Source organism: Orbicella franksi, chromosome 1 (assembly GCF_964199315.1).
Source record: "Orbicella franksi chromosome 1, jaOrbFran1.1, whole genome shotgun sequence".
NCBI classification, from domain to species: Eukaryota; Metazoa; Cnidaria; class Anthozoa; order Scleractinia; family Merulinidae; genus Orbicella; species Orbicella franksi.
This window is the reverse complement of record NC_138145.1, coordinates 35,710,164-35,737,922: the sequence shown is the minus strand read 5'-3', so window position 1 is coordinate 35,737,922 and position 27,759 is coordinate 35,710,164. Positions and strand designations below refer to the sequence as shown.

Genomic DNA, 27,759 nt, shown 5'->3' with positions numbered 1-27,759 from the left:
GCCTGTAGATAGCTGAGCTAATCTAGGCGGGTCATGTTTACACGAATTATTATAATATTCCATAGCATTGTAATATAATAATGTCCCCCATTCAAGTAGACTTCTAAAATCTTATAACTAATAAGCATAATTTGGAACATCGTAAAGGGACTTAGATTCACTAAAAACAGAGTATTTACAAATAAAGCTCAAAAAAGCTGATAAGGCTATGTTCGCATTGGACAAATGCATAGATCCAGAATAGATAGAAATTAATCCAAAGAGTAATACCATCACATGACTCTATTCCACATTAGATAAATGTAGCTGATACACTCGATCATCGCAGCTATATCACTTACAGGCAATGATAACTTTTTTCCACATCAAAATCCTGAAAGTAAATGTTCATCGACCAGCCTTCTGGAATAGGATATGTGGATACATTTTCCATATTCCTTGGGTAGCTGTAAGGATATCCTTCACTGGTCAGAAAGCCGATCTCTGGGCCATATTCTGTTAATACAAAGACGGTTTTTGTCTGTTTTTTCAACGTTACAAGGCACACATTTTAACCGACATTTTAGGGGAATGGACATCCATTAACAAAGGTCTAGCAAAAATCTCTCCCAGCTTAATTTAACCAAACTTGATATGACTTGAAGGATGAGAATTCATGTTTACTTTATTCGATTGAAATATAATAAAGTTGAGTATAGAATGGGATAAAACTGTTCTCATCGACGTCTTCAACGTTTGGACATCGAGGTTTAGATTAAGCAATTGAGTACTGTTTCCATGTTTATGTAGCCTCATCTAAACACGTAAAGGCTGGGAGAATTTGAGACGCAGGTTGAGGGTTTGGAAAACTTTTGAGAATTCTTTCAACTCCCGAAGTGTTTAGATGAAGCTACATAAACACAGAAAAAGTACTCTATTGCTTTTATAAAATAGCTCTTAAAAATACGTGCGAATCTAAAACATTATGTGTAACCGTGTTTACATAAGCTCATTTAAACACGCCTATTGACCAATCAATGGGAGTGCGCGTACTATCTCAAGTATTTTATAAAATCTCTTTTAGAAGTAATTATTTGGCCATTTCTACAATTCATTGAATCCTGACACCCAGCTTTCTCCAGAGGGGGATGGGGAGTACATTGGATTCTGGTTTTAAGGGAAAAATAACAGTGTCTCAAACATTATGGCCATGATTGAAGGAATTCATGATCCAGACGTGTCCTTTATAAGTGCGATCACTGCATGAGATATCCGTTACATCAAGAGATGCTATGGCCAACAATTAGTCAGAAAGAACTCTTTGATAACAATATGGACAGCATGGAACTTCACTTTAAGTTATAGTCTCAAACCCGTTCATTTTTTGCAGTACAGGTGCTTAGTCCTTTGCACCCAGAAGGCCATTACAGGGCGTTTTCTCGAAGTTTACTTGGGACTCACTCTCGAGCATTGCACTTTATTTGACAAGAACAGAGAGATTAGACAAGAAAAAAATCTTACTTGTGAAATTGACTTGGAGTTCTTTCACATCTGTTCCATACTGGTTGATGGCCTGGCAGGTGTAGTTTCCATCCTTGTCCAGACGGATGGTTGCAGTGTTTGTTGTTTTCACCAGTACTGTAGAGTTCCATATCAGTGCTGTGTATATAGGAAGAGTTCCTCTGGCTGAACATGACAGCATGCCTCCTTGTATTGCTAACAGAGCAGCTGGGAATGTTACCGTTGGTGGAACTAATCGGTTAGAAATAAAAAAAAAAACATTATCCTTAATGTTTATTGACTGACCATACTTGCTTACATCAATTTTAAACAAATCACATCTTGCTGTAATAGAGGCACAGACTACGTCAAAACGTGGTTTTAGTTGACACAATGATGTACACATGCATAAATATTTGTGGAGTAAGGTCAAGGTGCATGCTCAAAACAACCCATGAGAGAATTCTAAAAGGTGGCCAAGACATTGCCTTTAATGGCATTAAAAAGATACTGCATGTCACTTTTAGCATGCGAGCGTACGTGCAGACCTATTTTCGGACGACGTGAGACAACAGAATTCACGAAATCCGTCTACTCTCACAGGCTTGTCTGCTCCCGATATTCTCCAGTTCTATTAATTACTTCTTTTGTCCTCTAGCTAAACATTGTTTTGCCAAGGGAGATCCTGAAACGGGTGTCTATTACCTCTTGCAAAGTTGTCCAATAACAGGAGTTTTATTAATTAAGGGAATCATCGGGGAGGGTAACTAGACAACTATTTCGGGAACAAGTGCATATTGTTTTTCAGTTACCTTGTATTATTGATGTTTGTATCTGTGCATCGTTCAGTGCGACATCGTAAACCTTCATTTCCGTGATTTTCCCTTTGAAATAGCTATTAATGCCATCTTTAACCCCCATTCGAACTCTCTGGGAGGCGGTTGCAATCTCATAACCTGTGCCAATGTTTTGCGAGGCTCTCAAATTTCCGTTGATATACAGCGAGTTATTTCCGCTGTTGTGATCGTAACTTGCTGCAACATGAACCCACTCTCCAGCTGGAAGAACCTCAGTTGTTATAGTAGTCAGTCTTTCTAAAGATGGATGTTTGATGATTCGATTAAAGAATCCGCCATTGTGAATCCAGATACAGACAGTGAAACCAGAAACTCCGTAGCTGAATAGTGGTCCATCTTGGCCTCCGGGTTGAACCCAGCACATCAGTGTGATTGACAAACGAGTGTCCTGGCCCCCTTTATTCGGAAACTCGATGTAGCTGCTTACAGTGCCATAAAACATGTACGCTCCGCCTGCTTCGTTGTAGGGTCCATTTGTAATCACAACATCTCCCAGGATTCCCCTTAGTTGCCTGTTTTCTTTTTCTGTGGCTTTATAGCGAGCATTCAAGGGGTAGAAGGCGATAGGTTCTGGAACAGCTAAGAGTAAAAAATAAACCTTTTTTTACATCGCCAGAAATAACATGAAAATACGACAGCAGTAGAAACATTCTATAGGACAAGAATTTCCGAGTTGGTTTTCTATGGTCATTTTAACCCGCCTTTTGGATTTGACCATTTGGTGTCGAATCTGCTTCTGCACGGGACTCATATGGCCTCAAAGGTAGCTAACGGCTGACCACATGAAAAAAGTGATTTTTTTTTTCCCGGAGACCCTACCACTCGACACAAGGGTCCTGGGTTTTATATCATGAACACTTACCTATTATTGGACCTGCACGTATCACTTGACTTGCACCAAAACTATCTACCTCCCGATGGCTAGCCTGCGTAGCAGCAGGATTTTGCGCGCGAGAGCTTTTGTTTTGGCGGTGAAACCGAGAGTGAACGCGAGTGGCGAAGCCAAGCCACGAGGGAATTGGCGAGGAGTCAAGTTAAATTTAACTCGTTGGCTTAGGATCACTCGCTCACAAATCCGGCCACCTAAGCAGGCTACCCCATGCAGCTTGAACCTGGTACTTTCACTTAGCAAGGAATGGAAGGCCTTTCGAGTTTGTGGAGGTAGACAAAGTTTTTGTTAATTATTTCTTACGTGTTCAAGATAAAAACTCCTTTAGGCACTCACATATTTCACTTGTCTTAAAGGAGGCTATCGCGATGCAAAATTCGAAAATTCAAAGCTTGGTAGGTGTTGCAAAATTTCAAATTTGTATCGTTTTCCAAAGTCATTATCTATGTCTATAGATATCGTGCAATCGTTATTCATTGTATTGATTGATTCTCTATATCAACTTCTATCGTCCCCAGCAGTCACTCTTACAGATACAGGCCTATTCGCTCTAATCAGTTTTGGTTTTATAGTTGTTCGAGAAATATCTCTCTTCTGTGCCTCGACACGTTTTAAAGTGATTATCTCAGTCATAAAAGCATCAAACTCCTTATCAATTATCATTTCTTACAGGGCGGCACAACAGCTGAGAACTCCATTAGAAATCCTCTGTTTTGAATTTCGCTGTTTGAGTGGAATCTTATCAAGACGTATTTTCCAGATACAAGAACTGTCTTTCCAGTCATGTGACCACAGTACTTGCCAAACACCCGGTTCTTCTCATTGGTAATCTGTAAATAATCTCGGCTACAAAGAAATGAAACATAAACAAGTGACGTTCTTTAACAACGGGTCATTTCAACCTGGAACCCAGATTATTCGTTCCCCTACTAGCACTCGAGAATCGAGCGACCCTGAAAAGCACTTATTAGAAATCCGAAAATATCCCGCTTCCGGTTTAAACGCGCATTCCTAGCTAAAATCATGTGCCTCAATCAGGTTCCTGTTGTTTTATTCTGGTAGCTTTTACTGTTTTGTTTTTTTGTTTTTTTTAAACCAATCAAAATCGATCCTGCAAAAGAACTCTCGACAGTCACTTGCTTGTGCAGAATTGAGCGAAGAATCGAGATACGAGCTTGGAGATCACTGGGAAGTGCATCACGCATGCGCATGTCATATTTATTCCTCCAGCCATTTTCCTTATAAGCGGAGTGTGTACTGAAGAGTCGCGTAATTTCTTACTTGGTAATGTGTTAAGATAAGTTTAAGAGTACGGTAAGTGTAACCGACTGTGCTATTGTAGTTTCTCACTTCATTCTCGCGCTATAAAATGAGTAAATTTATAGTAGTGTTGTTATGCAAGTATTGCGAGGTTTGGTTCAGTGACTTGTATTCTATCATTCATCAGAACCCGAGAACGGCAAGCGCGAAAAGCTAGTGTAAAGGTCGACCGGCACACACTAATAAGGACATGTTGCGGCATCATGAAGCGGGGACCAGCCCCTTCGCGTGTACGCATAGAACCCATGTTGCAGGGACAGTGAGCAAGCTTGTGCACACGAAGAAGATATTGGTTCATTTCTTTTTTATAGCGGGGACAGTTGGCAAGAGCAGTGCTCACCATGCGAGAATTAAAACTGGGGTCATTACGTCCCTTCTTCCTTACCGACAAATTCGAACCAGCTGAATTTCATGTAACATTTTGTGTTGTCCTCGCAATATAAATAAATACAAAAGTCAAAAATAAATGACAATATTAAGAGAGGAAGCTACCTCAGCCTTAGCTGGTTTCCAAGCAGGTCCTCTATCCTGGTAGAATTGGAATTTACAATGTTGGTTTTTGTGGAAGAAGGAAAGCCCTAGAACCCAGACAAAAGCCCTCAGAGTAAGGCGAGAACCAACAACAAACTCAACCCACACATGGTACTGGGTCGGAATCGAACGCCAGACACATTGGTGGGAGATGAGCGCTTTCATCACTGCGCCATCCCTGCTCCCTTTCCGCGCTAGTAAAACTTTCACACTAGGAAAATGTCGCTGAAACGTGTCCAACGTGTGCAACGTGTCCCTTACTGTGTGCCAATCTTTAGAATCTAGATGACTGTCTTTCCTCGCGGTTTCTGTCAAGACTTTATCATTCAAAAAATAATGATGACGATAAAAATAAAACATATATCTAGGCGATTTCACAAAGATAATCCCACTAGGTTTTCGCCTGGATTCGGGCACAGCCCGAATCCAGGCTAAGGTAATGACTTTAAACCCAGGGGGAGCTCCGTCACGACCAGGCTGGGCACATGGTCCAGGCACTGGCCTATCTGCTGGTGGTTTGCTCGCGGCTAGCTGTCAAAAGCAGTAGGGAGGGGAGGGTGTCTTGTACTGACACCCCTACCTGACTAGACTTTGAGTTTTCAGTATTAAATAACCTTGATATTGACTGTGTTTCTGGGTATTTTACTCAGTTGTTTAACCTTGTTTGAGGGTTCTATGTTGACGTGACATGGCACCCTGCTGCAGAGGTCCATGCCACGTACATGCGTGACGGGCTAACCTCCTAGCCAGGGGTTGGTCAGATGACTTCTAGCCGGTGGGACTGTCTTTGAGTTAATGCGGGCATGTTTTTGCGAATTCGGGCAGATATACATATTAAAGGCCCTACTCAGCCTCCACCATTTTCGATGCCATCGAATTATTGATATTGCATGATGAAGCGAAATCTTATTGCTTTACTGTAAGTTGTGTTCCAGAAAGTATGTTAAATTATCTTTAGTAGTTTCATTGTGATTTCCTTCGTTTCGACATGCAGCGAATAAAATATAATAGCCAAACCCTCGCATGTAAACAAAGACAAAGGTGTGGTTGATTAGGGCCCCTTAACTTACAGCTATAATTTAGTTTCAGAATTTTTCGTCCTTGTTACTAAAAAGTTACTCAAATTGAAAAACATTCAATTATTACTTGGTGATAAAACGAAGGAAATTCAGCCTTACGCCGCTTTAAGAACTCAAAGTTGTTGAAGGACCTGAGCACATGCTCACAGCTGAAAGGTTTCCTCCTACAACTCGCGATCAAATAATCAGATTAATACAAATGTGACTTTCCTTGAAAAAAAAGGAGACTTTCGCCCATTCAGGCTTTGCATTCTGTGGAGAAAGTGATGCAGGTCACTGGACCTCTGCCTACATTCGCAACTTGTTAACATATTAAAAATCAATACTTACTCGCAAGATATACTATCCTCCAGGTAAAGTTCGTTAATGGTAATATTAATCACCATGCCTTGTGGAATAGGAACCGAAGAAATACAATCTGTATTATTTGGGTAATCGTTAGGATATCCGGGACTTCTGAGTGTATTTTCAATCACTGGACCACACCCTGCATGTAACAAATCAAAATATTAAAAAGACAGAGTTAATATCGACTGAATAGTTTTATTCCCTGCAAGTGTTTGTTTCTATTGACCCTGAAAAGCCGCATCGGGGGAGTGGTAAATTAAGATATTTATTTTAATACTTATTTATTAATCTTTATTTATTTCTCTAACTTTTTTGTGTCAATTTCAAAACCCGTCAAGTGCCTATCAAGCCACTTCAAGGCACCAAAACACACAGATTCCTTCATCTCATTTTTAACTCGCATAATGAGGTAGTCATTAATCCCAGATATAGCTATGGATGTGAGGTTCACTCGATCCTTCGATTCCTGTTGGACTTTTTGCCAATCCGCTGACCAGTCTGTTAAGGATTTACGGTCGAGTGCACCGCGCGATACAATTTATTTATCAAGTGATTTGTTTCGGTAGCAAAGCTTCTTATTCGTGGATCGTTTATACGGTCGACAGTGCATGTTTTTCTTTTTTCAAAACTTAAAGTTCCCACCAATAAACCAATTCAATTGTTTTTGTTTTTTTTCCATGACTTGGAGAAAAACATCACTTTGTCATGCCATCACATGCCATCACGTGCCATCACGTGCCATCACGTGCCATTAGATGTCATTGCAAATTGCTTCCAGAGAAACTTCAGATGAATTAACAAAATTTGGTCGTATTTTCATGAGAACATATCAGAAAGATTGTGAACGTGAAACAAATGCGTGCAGGCAGATTTTTCCCTCCTCGCGGGAAGGGATACGTACCCCCTCCCTTCGTCTGTTATGACTTACCATAAGTGTGTGTCAAATACTAGTCTCAATTCAGTGTACATGGAGGGTGACGAATGGTTTTTGCGTGATTTTTGATGTCCTTAAAATTAGTAGGGCGTCGCGTGATTGAGACCAAATTAGCCGCGTGACGCGGGACAGGACATCACAACGTGATGCGTGATTGACTATTTTACAGGTACGCGATGCGTGATTTACCACACTGATTTCCTTGATGGGTGAATGTTTTTGGACCTAGAAGGATACCATTCATTCAAAGTAAATAGAGCCTTTATAAAGATCGATATACCGTAGAAGACGTGACATCATTTTCTGTTTTTATTTCTGAAAGAATGTCGTCCCAAACGGCTGAACTGAAGAGACATTGGTGTTTGGAATCATATTATGCCGCCCGAGAAGACGCTTCTGCAAGCAATGACCTCCTACAGAGAGAAAACATTTGTGTACCACATGCTCTTAATGAAGGTCGTCATAAAAACCCAGCTGAATTCAAAAGCCACGTTATGTCCTTCACACACATAAAAACAGTTGTCGCACGTATTTCCGGGGGTAAAGCTTTGACACAAATATAAATGCCTGTATCTCAAAGAATAGCAAAGATGCAGTAGATGTCTTCTCAGTTCGCATCTGACTGTGCTATAGGAAAGGAAATAACATGCGTGCGGAGCTAGCCAAGAGAGTTCTGGAGAGGTAAAAATCCCACCTTGCAAAGCTCGCTCCGCTCGCCTTTTTTTTTCTTTTTCATGCTTGTCGGGAGCCTGATTATCCAGGATTCTACCGGATGCAGACCAAATCTCCCAGAATGCCGTAAAGTCATCACCACTTCTATTTTGGCCGATAACTGGCATTTTCAGGGTGAAATGTTTGGAATATTTGTCAATAGATTTCTGTGGTTGAATCGGCAGAGTTCTGTTTTTAATGACGTTGTTAGGGTTGAGAAGATAAAATTGGCGACGCACTTACTTCTTTTTAAGTGGTGCGTGATTGGTGAAAAACGTCTCCGTGATGCGTGATTTGATAGAAACATTCAGCGTGATGCATGATTGGACCCCCCCCCCCGGCCCCACCCCCTTTGCAGCCCTCTGCGTGGGGTTAGTTTCAAATATCATATTTTCTCACCTCCTTTTATTACGAAGTGCTTCACATCAGTTCCATACTTGTTGGTGGCCACACAGGTGTAGTTACCTTCCTGGTATAATTTACTGCTTGCAGTGTTTGTTGTGTTCATCACCACTGTAAAGTTCCGTATCAATGTTATGTATATGGGAGGGGTTCCAGTGGCTGAGCATGGCACTTGGCTACCTGGCTCTACTCTCACCGCAGCATCTGAAACAATCTTGGGTGGCACTAGTAAAGTAATGTTTCAATTCAGTTAGCGCTGTAATTAATGTTATTTAAGATTAATAATTAATAGTCTGGGTTATACTTAGAAGACTAAAGACTCACCTGTACAGTGTTAATCTCAATCTGAAGTAAACTAACCGCTAACACCAGTAAGAACATAAACTATTTACAACTTTGTACATTGTTTTATCTTACGCGAGAGAGGTCTTTTTGCGGGGTCTATTTCTTGAAGTTCATTTGATACTAAAACTATACAAATCAGTCATTAAGTCTTGGTCATCGCCTTTTGGTGTAGAAATAAATTACACTTGATTATTTTAGTTGATCAAAACTGCACTTTAACCCATTCCTAACAAAGAAGCAACAACACCAAAGAAACAAAATGACTACTCCATTTAAAAAAAAAAAAAAAAAGAATCCTTACTTATATGGCGATACAGTGTAAGAAACGCAGAATTTCGTTCTTGTCTGGACATTCACCCTATTTGGCCCTGGGAGAAAAGGTGAGGGGGGCGAGGGGAGGGGAGGGGGGTTAAGGTGCCTGGGCTGAATTTAAACTTTCCTCACTTTGTGACTTTCGCAATATCTATCAGGGAATATTTGGGTCTGTCAATAGTTTTGTTACTCGCGTTGACATTTCTAGATCAACCATGTCTGTAAAGGATGTTTAACAGAAATTATGGTTACCGTATACCTTTAGGGGTGTCTCACATTCAAGCAAAGTAGCGCATCCGGTTTTAACTGTAGATACCTAATCTCCCATATCAAATTATAGCTTATAAAGCTGTCTCACCTGTACCAAGAATTTTGAAATGAAATGTCAAATTTCTTACGACCTCAAAATGCGAGCGTCCGAATCACCTTCTCTTCTAAAAGCTACACGTCAAAGCGAATTTTGTTTTTCGCTTATTTAATTTGTCCCTCAGTTTCTGGACCCAAAGCGCTAAAAAAACATAGGTCTGCAATTTGCCCTATTCAATTTCAGTGAAAAGCTACAGGACATTTTCGAAATAGGATTAAAAAAATTATGGAGTGATTGTAGAAAAATCGTTCTAGGAGAAAAAAAATATTTGCAAATAATTAAACATTCGCAGACACGTTTTGTTGTTTATATGTCAAGCTAGGTACTGTCCAAATTTGAGGGCAAACAAACAAATTCCCTCAGACTTGTAGCTTTCAAAAGCGACCCCAAAGGTGATTTGGATGCTCACGTTTAGAGGTCGTGAAAATTCGACAATTCATTTAATTTTTTTTAAAAATTTTTTTACAAATTTTTTTACAAATTTTTTTAAAGTAAAACCAGTGAGCAGCACGTCTGCGAACTACTTGAGTTGTAAAACTTTTTTATTTTCTCCTACGCGTTTCGTGTGACTAGCGCACACTTCTTCAGGGAGTTTAACAATACAAGCAAGTATACCTGTATATATACCTAGATACAATTCTGCATTTCGCAAAAAAGTTTTAGCTAAAACTGTGGGCCCCAAATAGTTATGTCACACTTAAAATATGTCACACCTTAATAATATTTTTACGCCTGTTTCCTAGACGCATTACCGAGCGGTTTGTATACGTAAATCCGCAGGTGTCGTTTTTTGCGAAATGCAGAATTGTATCTAGGTATATATACAGGTATACTTGCTTGTATTGTTAAACTCCCTGAAGAAGTGTGCGCTAGTCACATGAAACGCGTAGGAGAAAATAAAAAAGTTTTACAACTCAAGTAGTTCGCAGACGTGCTGCTCACTGGTTTTACTTTAAAAAAATTTTTAAAAAAATTTTTAAAAAAATTAAAAAAATTTCATTTAATTTCAAAATTCTTGGTATAGTTTGAAAGCTAACCAGCTCTGTAAGCTTTAATTTGATATAGGGGTTTAGGTGTCTACAGTTTACACCGGACGCGCTACATTGCTTGGACGCGACTCAGCTCTAAAGGTGTTCTAAAGGTACATACATGTTTGCTTTAGTGAGATTTTGGATGTTATAGAGACATTTCTTAAAGAGTTTTGAAATTCAAGACTGTGATACTCTGATTTCGCTATGTTTCTAAACAAAGTTAAAATTAAGTTAGAAACAAAGAATTTGAGTATACCAAAACAAAATGGGAAGTTCGCAAATATTAATTAGCGCCCCCTCTCGAATAAGCGCCCCCTTCAAATAAGCGCCCCGCGTGTAGGTCAAAATTTTAAATAAGCGCCCTCCCCCCCCTCAAATAAGCACCGCTCCCCTCCCCTTCCCCCATTTTGTGGACGAGCACTGAGCCAACAAAGGATGTATAGTTATCGCTGTGTAGTATTAGATTTGTTCATTGTTTCAGTTTGTGAACACGTTAAGGACCGTTAAGTGAACAAGTTGAACATGTTAAGTACTAACGGTGCCGCAATTTAAACTCTGGGATCAGCTTTTTATGTCGATAAACAGCTTATGTTGTTGTTTACGCGCAGACAATGCATTTAAAAAATAATCATGTCAGGCCATGATTTGGGTAAAATTAACTAAGTGCCTCCCTCGAATAAGCGCCTCCCATCTCCTCCTAAATTTGAAATAAGCGCCCCGGGCGCTAATTCGAGGATTTACGGTATCAGGAAAAGATAGGATGCAATCCTGTCAAAACCTTTGTAGATTTCCTGTAGTATTTTGTTATTTATTTATTTATTACAAAGATCTGCCTGCTGTGTGGTGTTGTGTGTTAATTTTGATATATGGCAGTTTTCTCTCTTATGGAATGATAATTTTTATCAAACTCTATAAATTGTATTAGGTAGTGATTGTTGTAATGAGTATTTGTAAAAAGAGAAACTGTCAATAAGAAACAAAAAGAAAAGATTAAAAATAGATGAGTAACCAGGAAAAGACATTTGGAAAAATAGAAAAACGATCTCTGGTTAAAAATTTGTTTAAAACGAGCTTTCGACTATCAGTCTGTAGTCTTTAAAGAGTAATAGATAGAAAGTGCGAACGTTAAAATATATACTAAGAAAACTGTGAAAAGACAAAATCATAATAAAAACAATAAAAATGCTTGTGTGCGAGTAAAAATGCTAATGTGAAGTTCAAAATAAAATTGAATATTGTCTTGGTAATTGTTTCGCATTATTGTCAGCATGGTTCGTAATTGCTGTGTGCCAGGATTCCAAAGTTTTTCTAACACGACAAAAAAAGATGGTAAACATATTTAAATGTGGCATCATTTAGGCGTCGTATGACGACATGATGTCATGAGTCCCAGTCCCCCCTCGTTAAAAATCAAGAAAAAGTACTTACCGTGTGGACCAGCATTGAAATATATCAGGAATCCTCTTTCTTCTACATCGCCGTCTGAGTGAAGTTTCATCAATATCTGGTCTCCAGTTAAAAGAATGTTCTGCCCAGTCCTCTGGCCACAGTACTTACCAACCATTATTCCGTCATTAACAATCTCTAGATAGTCCCAGCTATACATAAGAAACGGAAATAAATGGCCGTTATTACCCAACTCAGTTAGTTTAAAGGGCCATTAACTAAGATAAAGCAATCAGATATCTCACTTCCTTCACAGCCAAGCTTGCTCCGGACCGTACGGAGAATATTGGCACTCAGTTTTTGTACAGACTGACTTGTAACACATGTATACCAATAACGGATATGACAATATACCACGGCTACTTTTTTTTCGCATTTTGTCTTATTAGGTCTATATCGGGGAAATGTGACATGCCAAAGAGATTGACAAGATGTCAGGCTGGCAAAGCGGAGAAGAGCTTCTATTTTTTCCTATTTCGCTAGAACGCAGAAGCTTTATATACACTGAGCTATCAAAATGGCTCCTCCCTCAGTCAAACTAAACGCAGCAGTTCAAACCATAAATTCAAATGTGTTGCTTATTATGATGTAAAGGCATGCAGGGCGCCGCTATCATGATCAAAGTTTTACTTGACAACTGAGTTAGTTTATCGTCATTAACATTCACACAGTGTTCGGCAAAAGATTCAATGGTTAGTTTGTCAAGAAACTATGAGAAGTGGCTTAACATATTAACTGAGGTTGTTAAACAGCTTTTCATAACATTCGGCTGTCTTTTAGTTGAAGACAGCACCCTAAATTAACCAGAGTTGTCTGTGCATCCTCCCAGCCCCACCAAAGGACATTGCAAGAGTACAAGATTCGATCCGAGTTCTGTTCTGACGAGCTGTCCTTTTTCATAAAGCACGAAGATTCTCATCAAATTTCATTCACTCCACTCCATTTAATCCTTAACAAGTTAAAGGAAGAAACAGATCGTGTTGTAGACAGCAGTAGATCTAAAAGCTTGAAGTGACAGCTATGTGCTTACCTGCATGATGGATGATCCTCCAATTCAAAATTGATGAAGGAAATGTTCATCGTCATGTTGTGTGGTATAGGAATCACATAATTGCAGTCCATATAAGGTGGGTAGTTGTTAGGATATCCAGGACTTTTTAGTGTGTTATTAACCACCAAACCACATCCTGGTTAAGGAAAGGTATATATGTCATATAAATTACATATGTATATGAGTTGTCTTTGAGAAAACACATTGCACAATAGGTACGCACAGGATAACACCAGACCATAAAACAAGGAATACTGAATACTGTCTCAAACCCTACAGAGGCCAGCACCAGGTAAAGCGCTCATGCCTTAGCCACCAAATTAAAATAGGATAATGGGGATATAGCTACAGATACCCTAGCGTAATGCGACGTCATTAAGACACATTTACTTGATTTCATTGGCCGAAGACATCTTTCGTCGATGCTCCCATCATATTTGGGAGCGTAATCAAGCAGAAATTCATTAGGTTGGAATGTCTACCAGCTTTGGTTGTCTGTTAGTGGCACTTCCAGGGAGTTGCTTAGGGGACTGAGCAGGCGACCACACCTCCTCTCCTCCCCCCTTCCCCCAACCCCTTCCACTCTCATTAACAAAAACACTTTATGCTCAAACGGCTCCACCTTACTTTAAGGCGCGAGGGCCTGGAAACTTTGGGTGTCTAGCTTACAGAGCGTTGTCTTGGCGGCCATATTAATAGGAAATTTTTGCACTTTCTAAAAGAGACATATGGTCATTGTCATTTGAAAATGCTCTATAAGGAGTTCTGGTTCTACCACCATTACCAATAGCTATGACGTCATTATGACACCTTTTAAATACTGAAAGTAAGATTTCTTCATTTCGTTAACAGCAACTCACGAGAGCATATATAAAGGCGGTAATCCTAGACAGAAAGAACCGTTTCCATGACAGTCGTGACTGTAAACACTTTGACAGGAAGTGAATAGAAACGCCTAGATTACATCAATATCGTAACACTTTGGATGAAAGGTATACCAAACAGTGTTCCGTACCATAGCACAGGCTAAGGTTTTTATAAGCAATAGACCACAAGTTTCTATGGTTTATAGGCTGATAAACCACGCGGGATGTTGGAAGAAGACGCGAGAAGAATTCGTAAATCACGAGCCACAGGCGATAATTCAGAAGACACACGAAATTTCCACGAGTTTATTGGCACAATAAACCATACCTGATTGAAGAATCAGAGCACGCACATTGATTTGGTTATTACATAAAAATAAATATATAATAAGCTTTAATATATAATTAAGGTTACACAATACCTTTACGGGTGCACTTCAGAAATAAATTCGTACCAGCGTTGTTTTATAAGGAAACTACCACAAACTATATATATATCAATAGAAAGGTTATAAACTGTGCAATTCAGGAAAAATATTCACTGTTTTGTTGCGGAGAAAGAAGCTGGAAAATGGAAAACCACCAACTATCATTCGGCCGAATTAATCAGGTATCAAACACAAGTAGTAATGTTTAATAACTGCACAGTATTAATCAGCAAGCAACAATCTCTCAAAGGGTGTCGAGGTTTCCTGTATTCCTATTGGTTATCTTTTAATAGACCCGTAAAGTTATCGAATAATTTGCCCACCCTATTACGTTCGCGCCTATCACAAGAGAAATGTTCATGATATAAAAAATCCCCGACGCGTTTTTGTTCCTTGATCCTCAAGTGACATTCTGGCAAAATCTCGTGACAATCTACCAACTCTACATACCCTATTAATCCATTTAAAGAGATGGTATTCTCACGAAAAACTTTTACGAGTTATCGCCGTTTGAAGAGTTGTAAACATGTCACGCCTTCACTCCAATGTATGTCAACAGAATATGCTGCCAGCCAATGAAATCATGGCACCCCTAGCGTTCACAGCAAGCGAAATGATTTTCGTGGGAATTCCAAGGCAATAATAGTATAACAGTCACGTTCTCCTTATTGAACTTCAGCATGCGTTTATAGAGAGGTCTTTACCGCTCGTGAGAAATAGGAAAAACCAAGAGAAGTAAGCGGGGTAAGAGTACAGGTATGAGTATGCACGATCCCTTGCCGCTTTTGGTCAAAGTTTTCTTCTTGCCTTCGAGGAATTCTGCTTTTGTCTTCTTCTTGGGTCCCGGCTTCGATTTTTTTGCTGTCCCAGGACTTTTATCTTCTTTTTTAAGCACATTTCATGACCTCAAAAAAGAGTGATAGGCGGCAGGGAACGAATTAATTCGAGAACTCCACTGCGAAATGGCATGTCAACAAAAAATGCTAATGAGGCCCTTGTAATAAGAACCACCGGAGGAAGCTGTTTCGAGCAAAAAGTCGACGCGCTATGTGGATTATGACACCTAACTGTTTTATTAACTTTTGTTTAAAAAAACCTTTTTTAAAAACAACTCGCGCGCGTGTTAAGAGGCTGTCTCTGTAAAAACCAACCACTAATTTTACTTCGAAAAGTCGATTTTTTTCATAAGCTGGGATTTCGAAGCCCTTACCTAGTCAATCACTAAAATGAGTTTTACTTGATTAAAAATTCTAATCGAAGTTTTCTAGGATTGATTGAAGTTCGGTCAGCTCGACACCAGTTGCATGCCTACCGAAACTGGAAAAATAGCACATATTGCCGGCGCTCTAAAAAAAAAAAAATTATATTCGCTCAAAATTCCCAATTCTTTTCTTCAACTATAGATATATCATAACAATTTGTTTAGCCATGTTGCAATTATAATTCAATGTTGTTCCTTCAACGATTAAAAGAAGATTTTCTACCCGTTAAATCGAGTTTTGAACCAAACGCGAAAATACCTCTACTTTGAAGGCACGTTTTAAAAATGTGGCACCTGTTTGAAACTGCTGAACTGCATGAATAGAAATTATAAGTGTACCTTAACTTAAAACAATAATAAAATTTGTCTGCCCACTTGGTTTTCAAAACTAACGACTGCTTAAAGTTCAGGAAATTTTGAAAATATTCCAGCAAGTAACTAACACACTCGCCTCCGTAAAGTACTCCGATAAATTCACGTAAATCTCTTACCTGGCTTCAAGATTAAAGTTTTGGTCCTTTGTAGCGATCGTTGAAACCTACGTAGCATTAAAACTGCCAGCTCTTCCTTCCAGCTGTAGGTTTGTATATAAAGTACATTTATACGTTCCTCATCCGTGTCGAGCGTGACGATCACATACTTCGATGTTCTTTGTATTACTGACCATTGTTTTCCTCGAAGCCGGTTTAATCATGTAGATTCCTCTTGAAAGGTTTGTAGAAGCACTCTTTTGGACAACTCTCGGCACACGTACATGTATGAACAGTAAACGGTGATCCGGGGAGCCACGGAAGGATTGATAAATGCCACGGCCATTTTGTGTTTACAACGGGAAAATTAACGCCCGGGCGGAGTGTGGGGGTATTCAGCGGGCATGCTTTTGATAAAAAATATGTTGTGTAAGCGTCACGGAATATTTAAGTACTGTTCACACATATCTTTAAAGTTAACTACTTTATTTAGGTGTCATTAATTGTCATCAAATAACGCTTAAAACTTTCAAAAGTGTGCATTCGCTAAATGTTGCACACCTGGTATCATTTTTACCTCTGTTTGCGAATTTATAATACTCAATTCTTTTTCCCCTCTTCTGTACATAAGTTGCAATTACGCCATTGCGCGCGTAACGTCCGGCAAAAGTTCATTACAATCGAATGGTAGCATTCCGAGTTCTGCATTGATATAAAGCGGACAAACATGGCCTTTTTCCGAGGCATACTGAAGTACGTTGTTCCATCACTGTGGCAGCTGACTAAGGTTTAATTAATTTAACGGCAAAGAAAAAAAAGAAGAGTATTTTCTCAGTTTCACTTTTAGGTTTACTGACATGGAATCGATATAATGTTATGCCGTGTTCAAAACAATTGGTAAGAGGCTCAAGAATTTACAAATGGAATTAAGACTAGTTTAAAAACAAAAATCTTGTCTAAGACAAATAATCTGGGGCTAGTTTATGACGCAATCAACTATAAAAATGGTTGTCAATGAGGGCAAAAGAAGAATGGCTGTTAGAGGACTCTGGAATAACTGACACCGAGGCAGTTCGCATGGAAATATTGGGCGCACCCGTCGCAGCCCACCCAGTCTTCTCCGTCATCATCTCGGCAAATCTCGCATAAATTCGCATTCCTCCTGCAAGTAAGATTCCTTACTATGGCGATCTGACAGAACAAAGCAGCTTGAATTCGAAGACATATACTCTTCAAAAAATTCTTTACAATCACCCTCGAAAAAACCAAAGGCATAGCCATTTTCCTTTCTATAATCATGCAAATGCAGACGGAGATATTCCTCGTCCACTTTGTCCGCCATATTTACATTTTACGCGGGAAAAGTATGTCTTGTTACGTATGTGCAAGTGAAATGTCCTTTAATTTTACGGGATCACTTACACAACGTATTTTTGTATAAAAGTGTGTCCGCTGAATACCCCCACACTCCGCCCGGGCGTTAATTTTTCCCGTTTACAACAGGTATTTTAGTTCCCAATCTTCCCGTGAGTGTAACGGTGTCACACTGATTTGGGTATCCCCGTGTTTTGGGTACCCCCGTACCCAAATCCCTAGTGTTTTGGGTATCCAAAACACTGAAAGCGTTAAATACCACAGACTGGGGCAATTGAAATCATCCATAATTCTGCTCAAAAACCATTTATATTCTTACGAAGCTTTGTCTCAATAAATAAAAGCTTTCTTAATCTTGATATAAACACATAACGTCGCTGAAAATAGTCACAAGTTATAACAGGCTGTCTCATCCGAGTCCGCATTTATAACGACATACAAAACCGGATTCACGCGCCAAAGTTCGTTGTATGAACATGCGCTTAGTGCCTATCGATAACCCTCGAAATGCACGTCATTTTAAACAAGAAAAGCGTATTCTAAACCTCGCATAGTTCGGCGATTGAATAAAATCAATATGCGAGCGGGCACACGGAGATACGGCCGTCACGCAATATGCAGGTCTCAAGCTGTGACTGACCTCTGTGTGTGTTGCCTGTCTGAAATAAACTTTGTCTCAGACTTGTTTATTTATCGCTCTTTCCTTGATTATCTGTCCTATTACTTCCCTTTCCAATGTGTCTGCTTGTTATTGTTTCTTTAATTAAGGGTAACCAAATCTAAAACGCAAAGCAAACTTACAAAGACGAAATTAATTCCACTGAGGAAAGGACTAGATCGAAATGCTGAAATGTAAGGGATACCCAAATCCCTAGTGATGTGGGTATCTATCTATCTATAAATCTATAAATCAGGGTAGCCAAATCGACCGAAGATAAGAAAAAAAGCGAACTTGCAAAGACGAAAGTCATTCCAATGAGGAAAGGACTACAAATGCTAAAACGTAAGGGATACCCAAATACCTAGTGATATGGGTCTCCCCTTCCAATATGTTTATTTGTTATCGATTCTTTAATTCAGGGTAGCCAAATCGACCAAAGATAAAAAAGCAACGCAAACTTGCAAAGACGAAAGTCATTCCAGTGAGGAAAGGACTAGAAATGCTAAAACGTAAGGGATACCCAAATACCTAGTGATATGGGTATCCCCTTCTAATATGTTTATTTGTTATCGTTTCTTTAATTCAGGGTAGCCAAATCGACCGAAGATAAAAAAGCAAAGCAAACTTGCAAAGACGAAAGTCATTCCAATGAGGAAACGACTAGAAATGCTAAAACGGAAAGGATACCCAAATACCTAATGATATGGGTATCCCCTTCCAATATGTTTATTTGTTATCGTTTCTTTAATTCAGGGTAGCCAAATCGACCGAAGATAAAAAAAAAGAGCGAACTTGCAGAGACGAAAGTCATTCCAATGAGGAAAGGACTAGAAATGCTAAACCGTAAGGGATACCCAAATACCTAGTGATATGGGTATCCCCTTCCAAAATGTTTATTTGTTATCGTTTCTTTAATTCAGGGTAGCCAAATCGACCAAAGATTAAAAAAAAGCAAAGCAAAATTACAAAGACGAAAGTTCCAATGAGGAACGAGGACTAGATCGAAATGCTGAAATGTAAGGGAGACCCAAATCCCTAGTGATATGGGTATCCCCTTCCCGAGTGTTTGTTTTTTTCTTGTTTTTTTTTTTTTAATTCAGGGTAGGCAAATCCGCCGAAGATTAGAAGGAAAAGAAAACTTACAAAGACGAAAGTCATTCCAACGAGGAAAGGACTAGATCGAAATGCTAAACTGTAAGGGATACCCAAATCCCTAGTGATATGTGTATTCCCTTCCAGAGTGTTTGTTTGCTATCGTTTCTTTAATCCATGGTATAGCCAAATGAACCGAACATTAAAAAGCAAAGTAAACTTTCAAATACAAAGGTCATTCGAGTAAGGAAAAGACTAGAAATGCTAAAATGTAGGGGATACCCAAATCCCTAGTGACCTCACCATTCAACGAGGAAATGATTGGAAATGTTAAAATGTAAGGGAGAGCTGAATATTTGGTATATATAAATCTTTAGTGATACTGGTATCCCCGTCCAGTACATGGCTGTGTGCCGAGAACATTCCAAACGAGAATACAACTTAACAAATCAGCAGTTTATTAGATACTCCATCTAATATAATTATCGTGTTTTTGAGACGCGCCCTATGAGAATATAATAGGCGTAAAGGGAAATAACCAGCTGTTAGGTTGACTATAATAACAAAACAAAGAAAATATATTCCAGTAGTCAATGTTGAAACTTGGCTTTATAATATTAGGGAAAGTACGAGAAATGACATGTCGTATGCCCTTGGCCATACGATCAAGATCGTCTTTGGACATTTTTAAAAACGATTGAAAACATATCTTTTTAAAATCGCCTATGACTGTTTATAATTTTTGTAAATCTTAGTTACATGAGCCGTTTTGTATTTTTGTATTTCTAGCACATTTTATCCTTTTTATAAATCTTTGTTTTAGTTTGTGAGCTTCTTTTTATATGTAAAGGGCTTTTGAATATTTCATAATATTAGCGCTATATAAATGTATAGTTATTATTACTATTATTGTCATTGTCATTGTCATTGTCATTGTCATTGTCATTGTCATTGTCATTGTCATTGTCATTGTCATTGTCATTGTCATTGTTATTGCTATTGTTATTGTTATTATGGTATCCTTAGTCGACCGATCATACCCATATTTTCAGTGACATTTTATGGGTAAGGATAGGAAATTTCTAGTTTCACCTCATAATATTGCCTGAATACGGTAATTTTTTCAACCGTTTTTACTAATGATATTATGGAATCTCTGTGTCCTCTGCAGTATAGAGACAGTTGCGTACATACTATCAGATTGGAGTCTCGGCAAACCCATAGTCAAAATCAAGTTCACAAGAAGGAGAAAAAAAATCACTTTTTAAACCGACGCAGTATTTCACCGGTTACGTATGCCATACGGTGGGCGATCATTTTCACCGTTGGGCCAGCAGCTGTCTTTCTGTCCCATCTCAAGTGCTTCGGGAAGCGACGAGCTAATTGTTCTTCCAAGTTTTAAATTAAAGTTTTGAGTTTTTTCTTCTTCTCTTTTTACAATAATATTCGAAGTTTTTGCAAAATTTTCGCAAAACTAGCTTTTCGTTTTTGGAAAACCCTGCCGGATATTTCTGGCTTTTGGCATGTTCTAAAATATTTCTATATTTTGCAGAATCCATCCTTACAACATTTTCCGTATTTCCCGCGAAAATCCACTCAAATCCCGACTCACATCGATGATTTAGACACGTGGAAAAGGGAATAGAGGCCTCATAGAGGGGGTGGGGAAGAAGGGAGGTTGAGGTAGAGGCTAAGTAATTCATATCCCGTTAATGTTTGGACTGAATATTTTGTATCCCGTAAGTTTTTCTTCAGTCAAAAATCAACAATTTTAATACAAAGATCTCTGGGGACACTCTCGGTCTACTTTAAGGCATAAATTTCTTTTTGTTACCTTCATTTCGACAGGAGCCCATCTCAGTCCTTTCCGAGTTGAATGGTGAATGGTACATTCGGTCGGTTTGGCTACCCTTAATTCGAACTAAAGAAACGATAACACCTAGTCATATTGATCCTCAGACTCTTTCTCTCACAAAGTCTCTTTTAATGTAAGTTTGTAAATGGATAGCGGTTTATTTTTTACTGGGGGTAACCCTACGATGGAGTAGCGTTCCATCAAGGGGGCAGTAGAAATGCTTCTAATCGGTTCAGGTTACGGAAATTGGAAATAAGTGCCTCTAGCTTTGAAAATTTAAGGAGGCACTGAAAACTATTTGCAGAAGTTTTTTAAACTTTGCCAAAAGTTGCGTCGGTGTTTTTAGCAGGTCATACATGATACTGTTGCTATGGTAACCCACTGTGTCACGAAAAGGACGTGATAAACAATGACTGAGCAGGTCTCTGATGCAATGATTGTAGCATCAACTGATAAAGAGTGGTTATAATGACCTATCAAAATCTAAGTCTTGGAAAGTGCTGGGAACTGTTAGAGCCACCTTTAAGGTACCTAACTACAGGTTAAACGTATTTAGACAATGACATTAAAAACAGCAAATCATTGTCCTTCTTTAAGGAAAAGCTTAAAACTTTGTAAATAATGCCCTATCTAATTGCTGAATTATCTTAAAATTAGTTTTATATTGTGATACCAATTCTTTTATTTCTTGTCTTGTTTTTAATTTTTATTATGATTTGCAGGGCCCCACTGAAAACCGCCAAGGTGAGTGGGCTCCCTAAATAAATATCATCATCATCATCATCATCATTATCATTATTATTATTATTACTATTATTATATTATTATTATCATATTATTATTATTTTACATATGAGAGTGCAATTTGGACTATGGTTGAAAAACGACTTACTTCCACCAGCTGATGGTTTCTCTCCAAAGTAAGTCATGTGTCTCCTACAGTAGAAGCCGCCAGCAAGTCGATTGTTTGGACCAATCCATTTAGCATTCGTTGGCAATCTATTGACTCTTAACCAACCGCTGTTACCGCCGTGAATTCTGGCCACTGGCCAATTGCTGTCGTCAAATCCGGTAGTGTACCAGTTTCTTATGGCTTGAGTTGTGCACTTCCATTTGTTGTCAGTTACGAGGCCGTTTGCGAACGAAGCGATGAGTCCTGCAATGCCGCCAGTGTTTCTCACAAAAATGGCAACGACTTGAAGATTTTCAGGGAAGTAGAAGCTGTAAGAAAATTTTTAAATTTGTTTCAGACTGAAGAACAGCATTGAAATGTGAGCACAACTAAACATATTGAGAAGCAGTCCTCAGGACATGCAACTTTTACCTGAAGGGAGACTCAAAAGCAATGGCCATTTCTTCATTACAGATCCCTACACAAGTTATTTTGGAGACAGTGGCCTCATGGTTAGTGCGCTCGTCTCCGGATCGAGCGGTCCGGGTTCACGCCCTAGCCGGGAACATTGTGTTGTGTTTTCGGGCAAGACACTTTACTCTCAAAATGCCTCTCTACCCAGGTGTTCAAAAGAGTACCGGCGAATTTGAATTTAATGCTGGGGGTAACACTGCGATGAACTAGCATCCTATCCAAGTGGAGGAGAAATACTCCTAGTCGCCTCATGCTATATTGCCTGATGGGCCACTTGGTTCGTGTGCAAGACCTTTCCTTTACACAAGTTATCTTATTACCTCACAGGAACATTCCAATTTCCATTGTCCCTTCCTAGGTATCTTCCATTGGCGTAGACCCATGCTTGATCATCTCCGGTAATCAAACCTTCCATTCCTGTTGACATCACACGCAAACATTTGTTATATTCACTAAATCCTTCTTTGTACTATACAGAAAAAAATCACGACCACTCTGCTGGTCCGACTACGTTGCTACAGCTTCCCTTACTCAAACGCAGAGATCAGCGCGATGGTCATTGGACGCAGATGCCTTCATGTCTTTGCTCAACAACGTTCGACCCAAAAATGAAACTTTAAGGGTGCGTAATGAGCTACCTACCGCGAGCGGGAGAATTTTCCCATTTCAACTGCCGCGTCCGCCCCCTGCCTGCCCCGGCTTTCCCGGTCGTAGCAACAATCTCCTTTTCACTTGAAACGTTTTCCAGAACACTTCAATTCACTTCAGATAATATCACTAGTTCAGCAGTTTCAAACAGGTGCCACATTTTTAAAACGTGCCTTCAAAGTAGGGAGACAAACAATACACTACAAGGCTGATACTACGTGAAAAACGTTTCGAGACACCAACATGACAAGAACCGATAAAGTACGATCGCTACAGTGGACAGCTGTTTCGCCCTTCTTGGGGCTTGTCAGCACTGTGTAGCGAAGATATGTAACGCCAGCCTAACTAGCCAACGCACATAAATTGCAAAATGACGCGTTCATTATATCAAGTTCCGTATTTTGAACTCGCTTGCGCCCCGAAACACGCGTTGCCACATCACGTGTTTCAGGGCGCAAGGAGGCAAAGTGTCAAGATTGGTGTCTCGAAAAGCAAAAGAATAAATGTGGCTGGACAAGGCCAGCCTAAACATTAAACATTCAACCGCATGGCCAGTACCATGCTTTAAGAGTGAATGCCAATAAAAATTGACCTAAATCGCCTATCAATAGCACAAGTCGAAAAATTGATTTCGCTTGTATTTTGTCCATAGATGGGTCCTAGCAAGAAAAGAAACGGACCATAGTTACTTTCTGCTAATACAGCTTTCTTTGGTAGAAATACGCCAGAAACGATTTCGACCCGATTGGGCTCAAAATCTACTTCCGGTTTTGCTGAATTTTCCGAATATTTGATTGCTTCGCGCTCCGCAGAACAACTACTTGAGAATCTTTCAATGGATTTTATATTCAGTTCAGGTCTTCGTAGTATGACTGAGCGAAAAATAAAATAAATCAAAGTTAGTTTTGAGCCCGAAAAGAGATAAAACTGACACGCAAAGTTTTACAGTATGTCGCAAGAGAATAATTGCATAAAAACATCGCCATATTTCTCTATGGGCTATAACTTTAAATACCATAAAAACACTTTCTACGGGTTAAATATACACCCACCTGTTAGGATATCAAAAAATATCTCTGGGCAAAGGGTTTCAAGTAGCCCGTCATGGCCTGTGTTTCTCATAGATTTTGCCCAAAATCCGTCGTTCGAATGTAAACAATTGCGTGACGCGGATAGCCGCTCTCGAGTAAAATACTCTTTTCCAGCAATCCGATGAAAGCAATTTTTGAAACGTTGTGTGGATAAAATAATGGACAATGTTTTTTTGTTGTTGTTGTCGTTGTTTTTGTTGTTTGTTTTGTTTAAGTTAGTATAAATATATATGTTTTTTCATTTGCATTGCAACACCCACGACATCCATGATAAAGAACGTTACTACAGTACTCCGGGAAATGATTTTAACACTTGCTTATTTTATTGATTTCACCGACAACTTACAATACAGTGGCAGTTTCAGAGATACACTTAACCAATCCTCTATGGTTTATGGCAATTGAATCATTGACTGACAAATAAAGTCAAGTGGAAATACCATAATTTCTATAAACTACTAACTGCGTGACGGCATCTTAGCTCTTCTAGCTGTGTAGAAAATTTGTACCTACACAATATGTTCAAACTCAGCTGGGAAAATCCGGAATTTCTTGAGTTGAATTAGTCGAAGAAGAAATTGCGTTTAAGTTTCAATCATACTGGGAAAAAAATCCATCTTTTCTACTTTGGTTGTCTGATCAATTAACTGAAATTTGCAGATCATAACACTGGTAGACAAATAAACATTACAGTGGTCGATCTAGGACTAGGTTTACACTAAAGGAGTTCCGGATTCATCAATTTTAGAGTATTCGGATTAGTAGGGGTTTACAGTGAAAGGATATTCGGATTCTTAACCGTTTATACACGACGATAACTCCGGGAACATTCATGATGGAATGGTTAACAAGCAGTTTGTTGCCTCGACAACGAGAAACAAAATGCCTCCGAAAATAAGGCTAGGGGTAGGTTGAGACAGTCTGAAGTTTTCTTTCAACTCGCTGACCACGGAACTGTTGTCCATCATGTCAGGTCCCTCCAGGTATTTATTTAGGGTTTAGGGTCGAAAACCGTCGAGGTTTTCGATCGTGCCTTCGTCGTCATCTGCGCAGTAAAGTAGAAATTGGGTTCTGAGGAGTATGGCATTACCCATTATAAAAGTGATTACCTACACCTGAAACAACACGAGGTAATCACCCAGCGACCGCCATCAAATGGCCATCAATGTGCCTACGACTCGTCTACGACTGGATTATGTAATCCGCCCTTTTCGTTCCACCGCAAACACAAAAGTTCACAGGCGGAAAAATATCCGGATTCGAGAGAAAATCGTTCACACGACAAAACTCTCCGGATTCAAAAGTTTTTGGATTCAAAGTTCCCACTTTAAATTCCGGATTCAAAATCTCCGGAGACACGACCAAACCGGGGAGTTTTTATTTCGGATTCGTCCACTTTTGAGTAAACGGCAAAATTAATCCGGCACTAAAACGTTCCGGATTCATCACGAATCCGGAACAATTTCCTCTTGTGTAAACCTACAATCCTGGCCATAAGTTGTTGGGACACCTCCCCTTTTTGCGCGCTAAAACCCACGACTTCAACTACGTCCTTAACGTTTTAGAACAAAAGCAAATTGACCACCCTCCCCACTAGCAATGTTGCATGAAAATGAAGCTATTCTGAAGACTACATCGGATGTGGGAAAAAAGGAAAAAGGGACAATAGAAAGTGGTTAGACAGTTGTGTTGGAACCAAACGCGATTGCTGAAAAATCGCTATTATTGGAATAAGACGTAAATATCTATCTTATCGTCTCTTTAGTTCGAGAATACTGCTCTAGGAGGCGAACATTCTGAAGCTATTGTCAAGGACTGTTTTTTTTCTTCAAGATTTTTATCAACATTGACAGGGGGGAGGGGGTAGGCGTGCTTGCGCGGTTTTGGTCTCAAGAGAGGCTGCCTGTGAAGTCATCTGCCGTAACTGTCCCAACACTTTTGACCAGGATTGTAGTCTTAAATGAACAGCGAACATCCATCTTGTTTATTTCGCGGAAGTCGGTCACAGAAGAGCGAATGTCAATGAAATATATATATAATTTGATTAAGCAATTAGCCAAAAACAGGTTGGCCGCCAAAACAGTTTAGGGTTTAGCCTAACTCTAACATTGAGCATTTCAGTTGTTTGAAACAGCAACATTCGTGCACAATGAACTATGTATAGTACGTGCGTAACCAGGAAAGCAATCCGTCCAGCACAGTAATTGTTCAAATTAACAGCTTACCGAGACACTCGCACTGTCGATGCCTCTTATTTATGACTTTTAGGATTTGTTTACTTTACTTTTTCCGACTTTTTAGCAGGAGAAAAGGCACTAAATGTGCTGGTACAAATAAAAAGGTTTAACTGAAAATCGATCCGTCGAAATCAACAAATACAAATTTAATCACTGTAGCGTTCCTTCAGATCACGTAAGGCTACAAACCAACAATATCAACTTGTCATTACGCTTAACAAATGAACTTAGAACGACTTTCTTTCTAGAACTCGTTCTTGTAATTAAAATGATCAAAGAAAGAACGAAAGCCTAAAACGACATAGCAGTAACACCCGAACTCCAAGTAAATTGCTTTTAATTGGCGTTTTTAATTAACGAAATTTCCAAAGCGATGACTTTCAAAATATTAAAGTTAAAACTGGTCCATTATGTTTTTCTTTTATCACCCAAATGTTCTAAGATAGCCATCTGCGGTTTGTTGGAAACGAATTATGTATTCAGAGTGACCGCCAGCGTCACGCAATTGTTTACATTCCCACGGCGGCTCAGGGAAAAATTTATGAGAAGCACAGGCCAAGGCGAGCGACTTAAAACCATTTGCCCAAAGATATTTTTTGATTTTCAAACAGGTGGGTGTACAGTTAACCCGTATAAAGTGTTTTTATGGCATTTAAAGTTATAACCCATAGAAAAATATGGCGATATTTTAGTGCTATAATTCGTTTGAAACACATCGTAATATTTTGCGTTTGTGTTCGATCTCGTTTCGGGCTCAAACGAAACCTCGATTTATTTTATTTTTCGCTCAGTCATACCATGAAGACCTGAGCTGAATGTAAAGACCATTGAAAGATTCTCAAGTAGCTGTTCTGCGGAGCGCGAAGCAATCAAATATTCGGAAAATTCAGCAACACCGGAAGTAGATTTTGAGCCCAATCGGAAAAAAATCGTTTTTCGCAAATTTCTCCCCAAAAAAGCTGCATTAGCAGAAACTATGGTCCGTTTGTTTACTAGCTAGGGCCAGTCTATGGGCAGAAAATGAGCAAAATCAATTTTTCGACTTGTGCCGTTGTTTGGTCCATAGTTATGGGCACTGGCTCTTAAAAACGCAGCGTATCGGATCTGAAAAGACCTACGGTCCGAAAATACATAAATGAGAAACCAGAAACTCATGTAGATCTCGTGTATCAGATCTCATGTAGATATCACGTTGGCAGCGTTTATCGTATGCGGTCCCTTGCAGTTTCTGGGTTCTTCAAAGTAGAGCTATTTTTGCATTTGGTTCAAAACTCGATTTAACGGGTAGAAAATCTTCTTTTAACCGTT

The 27,759-nt window shown here is 39.3% G+C and overlaps 1 protein-coding gene and 1 pseudogene across 2 annotated transcripts in view; one reads left to right on the top strand and one right to left on the bottom strand.

The window, feature by feature from the left end:
* Window positions 1-27,759, top strand: part of LOC145479967 (uncharacterized) — a 331,443-nt pseudogene that overhangs the window by 238,373 nt on the left and 65,311 nt on the right. The gene's annotated exons all lie outside the window — the stretch shown is intronic.
* Window positions 1-27,759, bottom strand: part of LOC145464076 (cubilin-like) — a 35,903-nt gene that overhangs the window by 5,127 nt on the left and 3,017 nt on the right. Inside the window, exons 2-9 of the mRNA XM_081447894.1 lie at window positions 13,082-13,238; window positions 12,034-12,203; window positions 8,548-8,775; window positions 6,486-6,642; window positions 3,896-4,071; window positions 2,292-2,915; window positions 1,501-1,731; window positions 342-495 (exon numbers count right to left, since the gene is read on the bottom strand). Coding sequence (XP_081304020.1) covers window positions 342-495; window positions 1,501-1,731; window positions 2,292-2,915; window positions 3,896-4,071; window positions 6,486-6,642; window positions 8,548-8,775; window positions 12,034-12,203; window positions 13,082-13,238 — 1,897 coding nt within the window. The remainder of the gene's footprint in view (window positions 1-341; window positions 496-1,500; window positions 1,732-2,291; window positions 2,916-3,895; window positions 4,072-6,485; window positions 6,643-8,547; window positions 8,776-12,033; window positions 12,204-13,081; window positions 13,239-27,759) is intronic.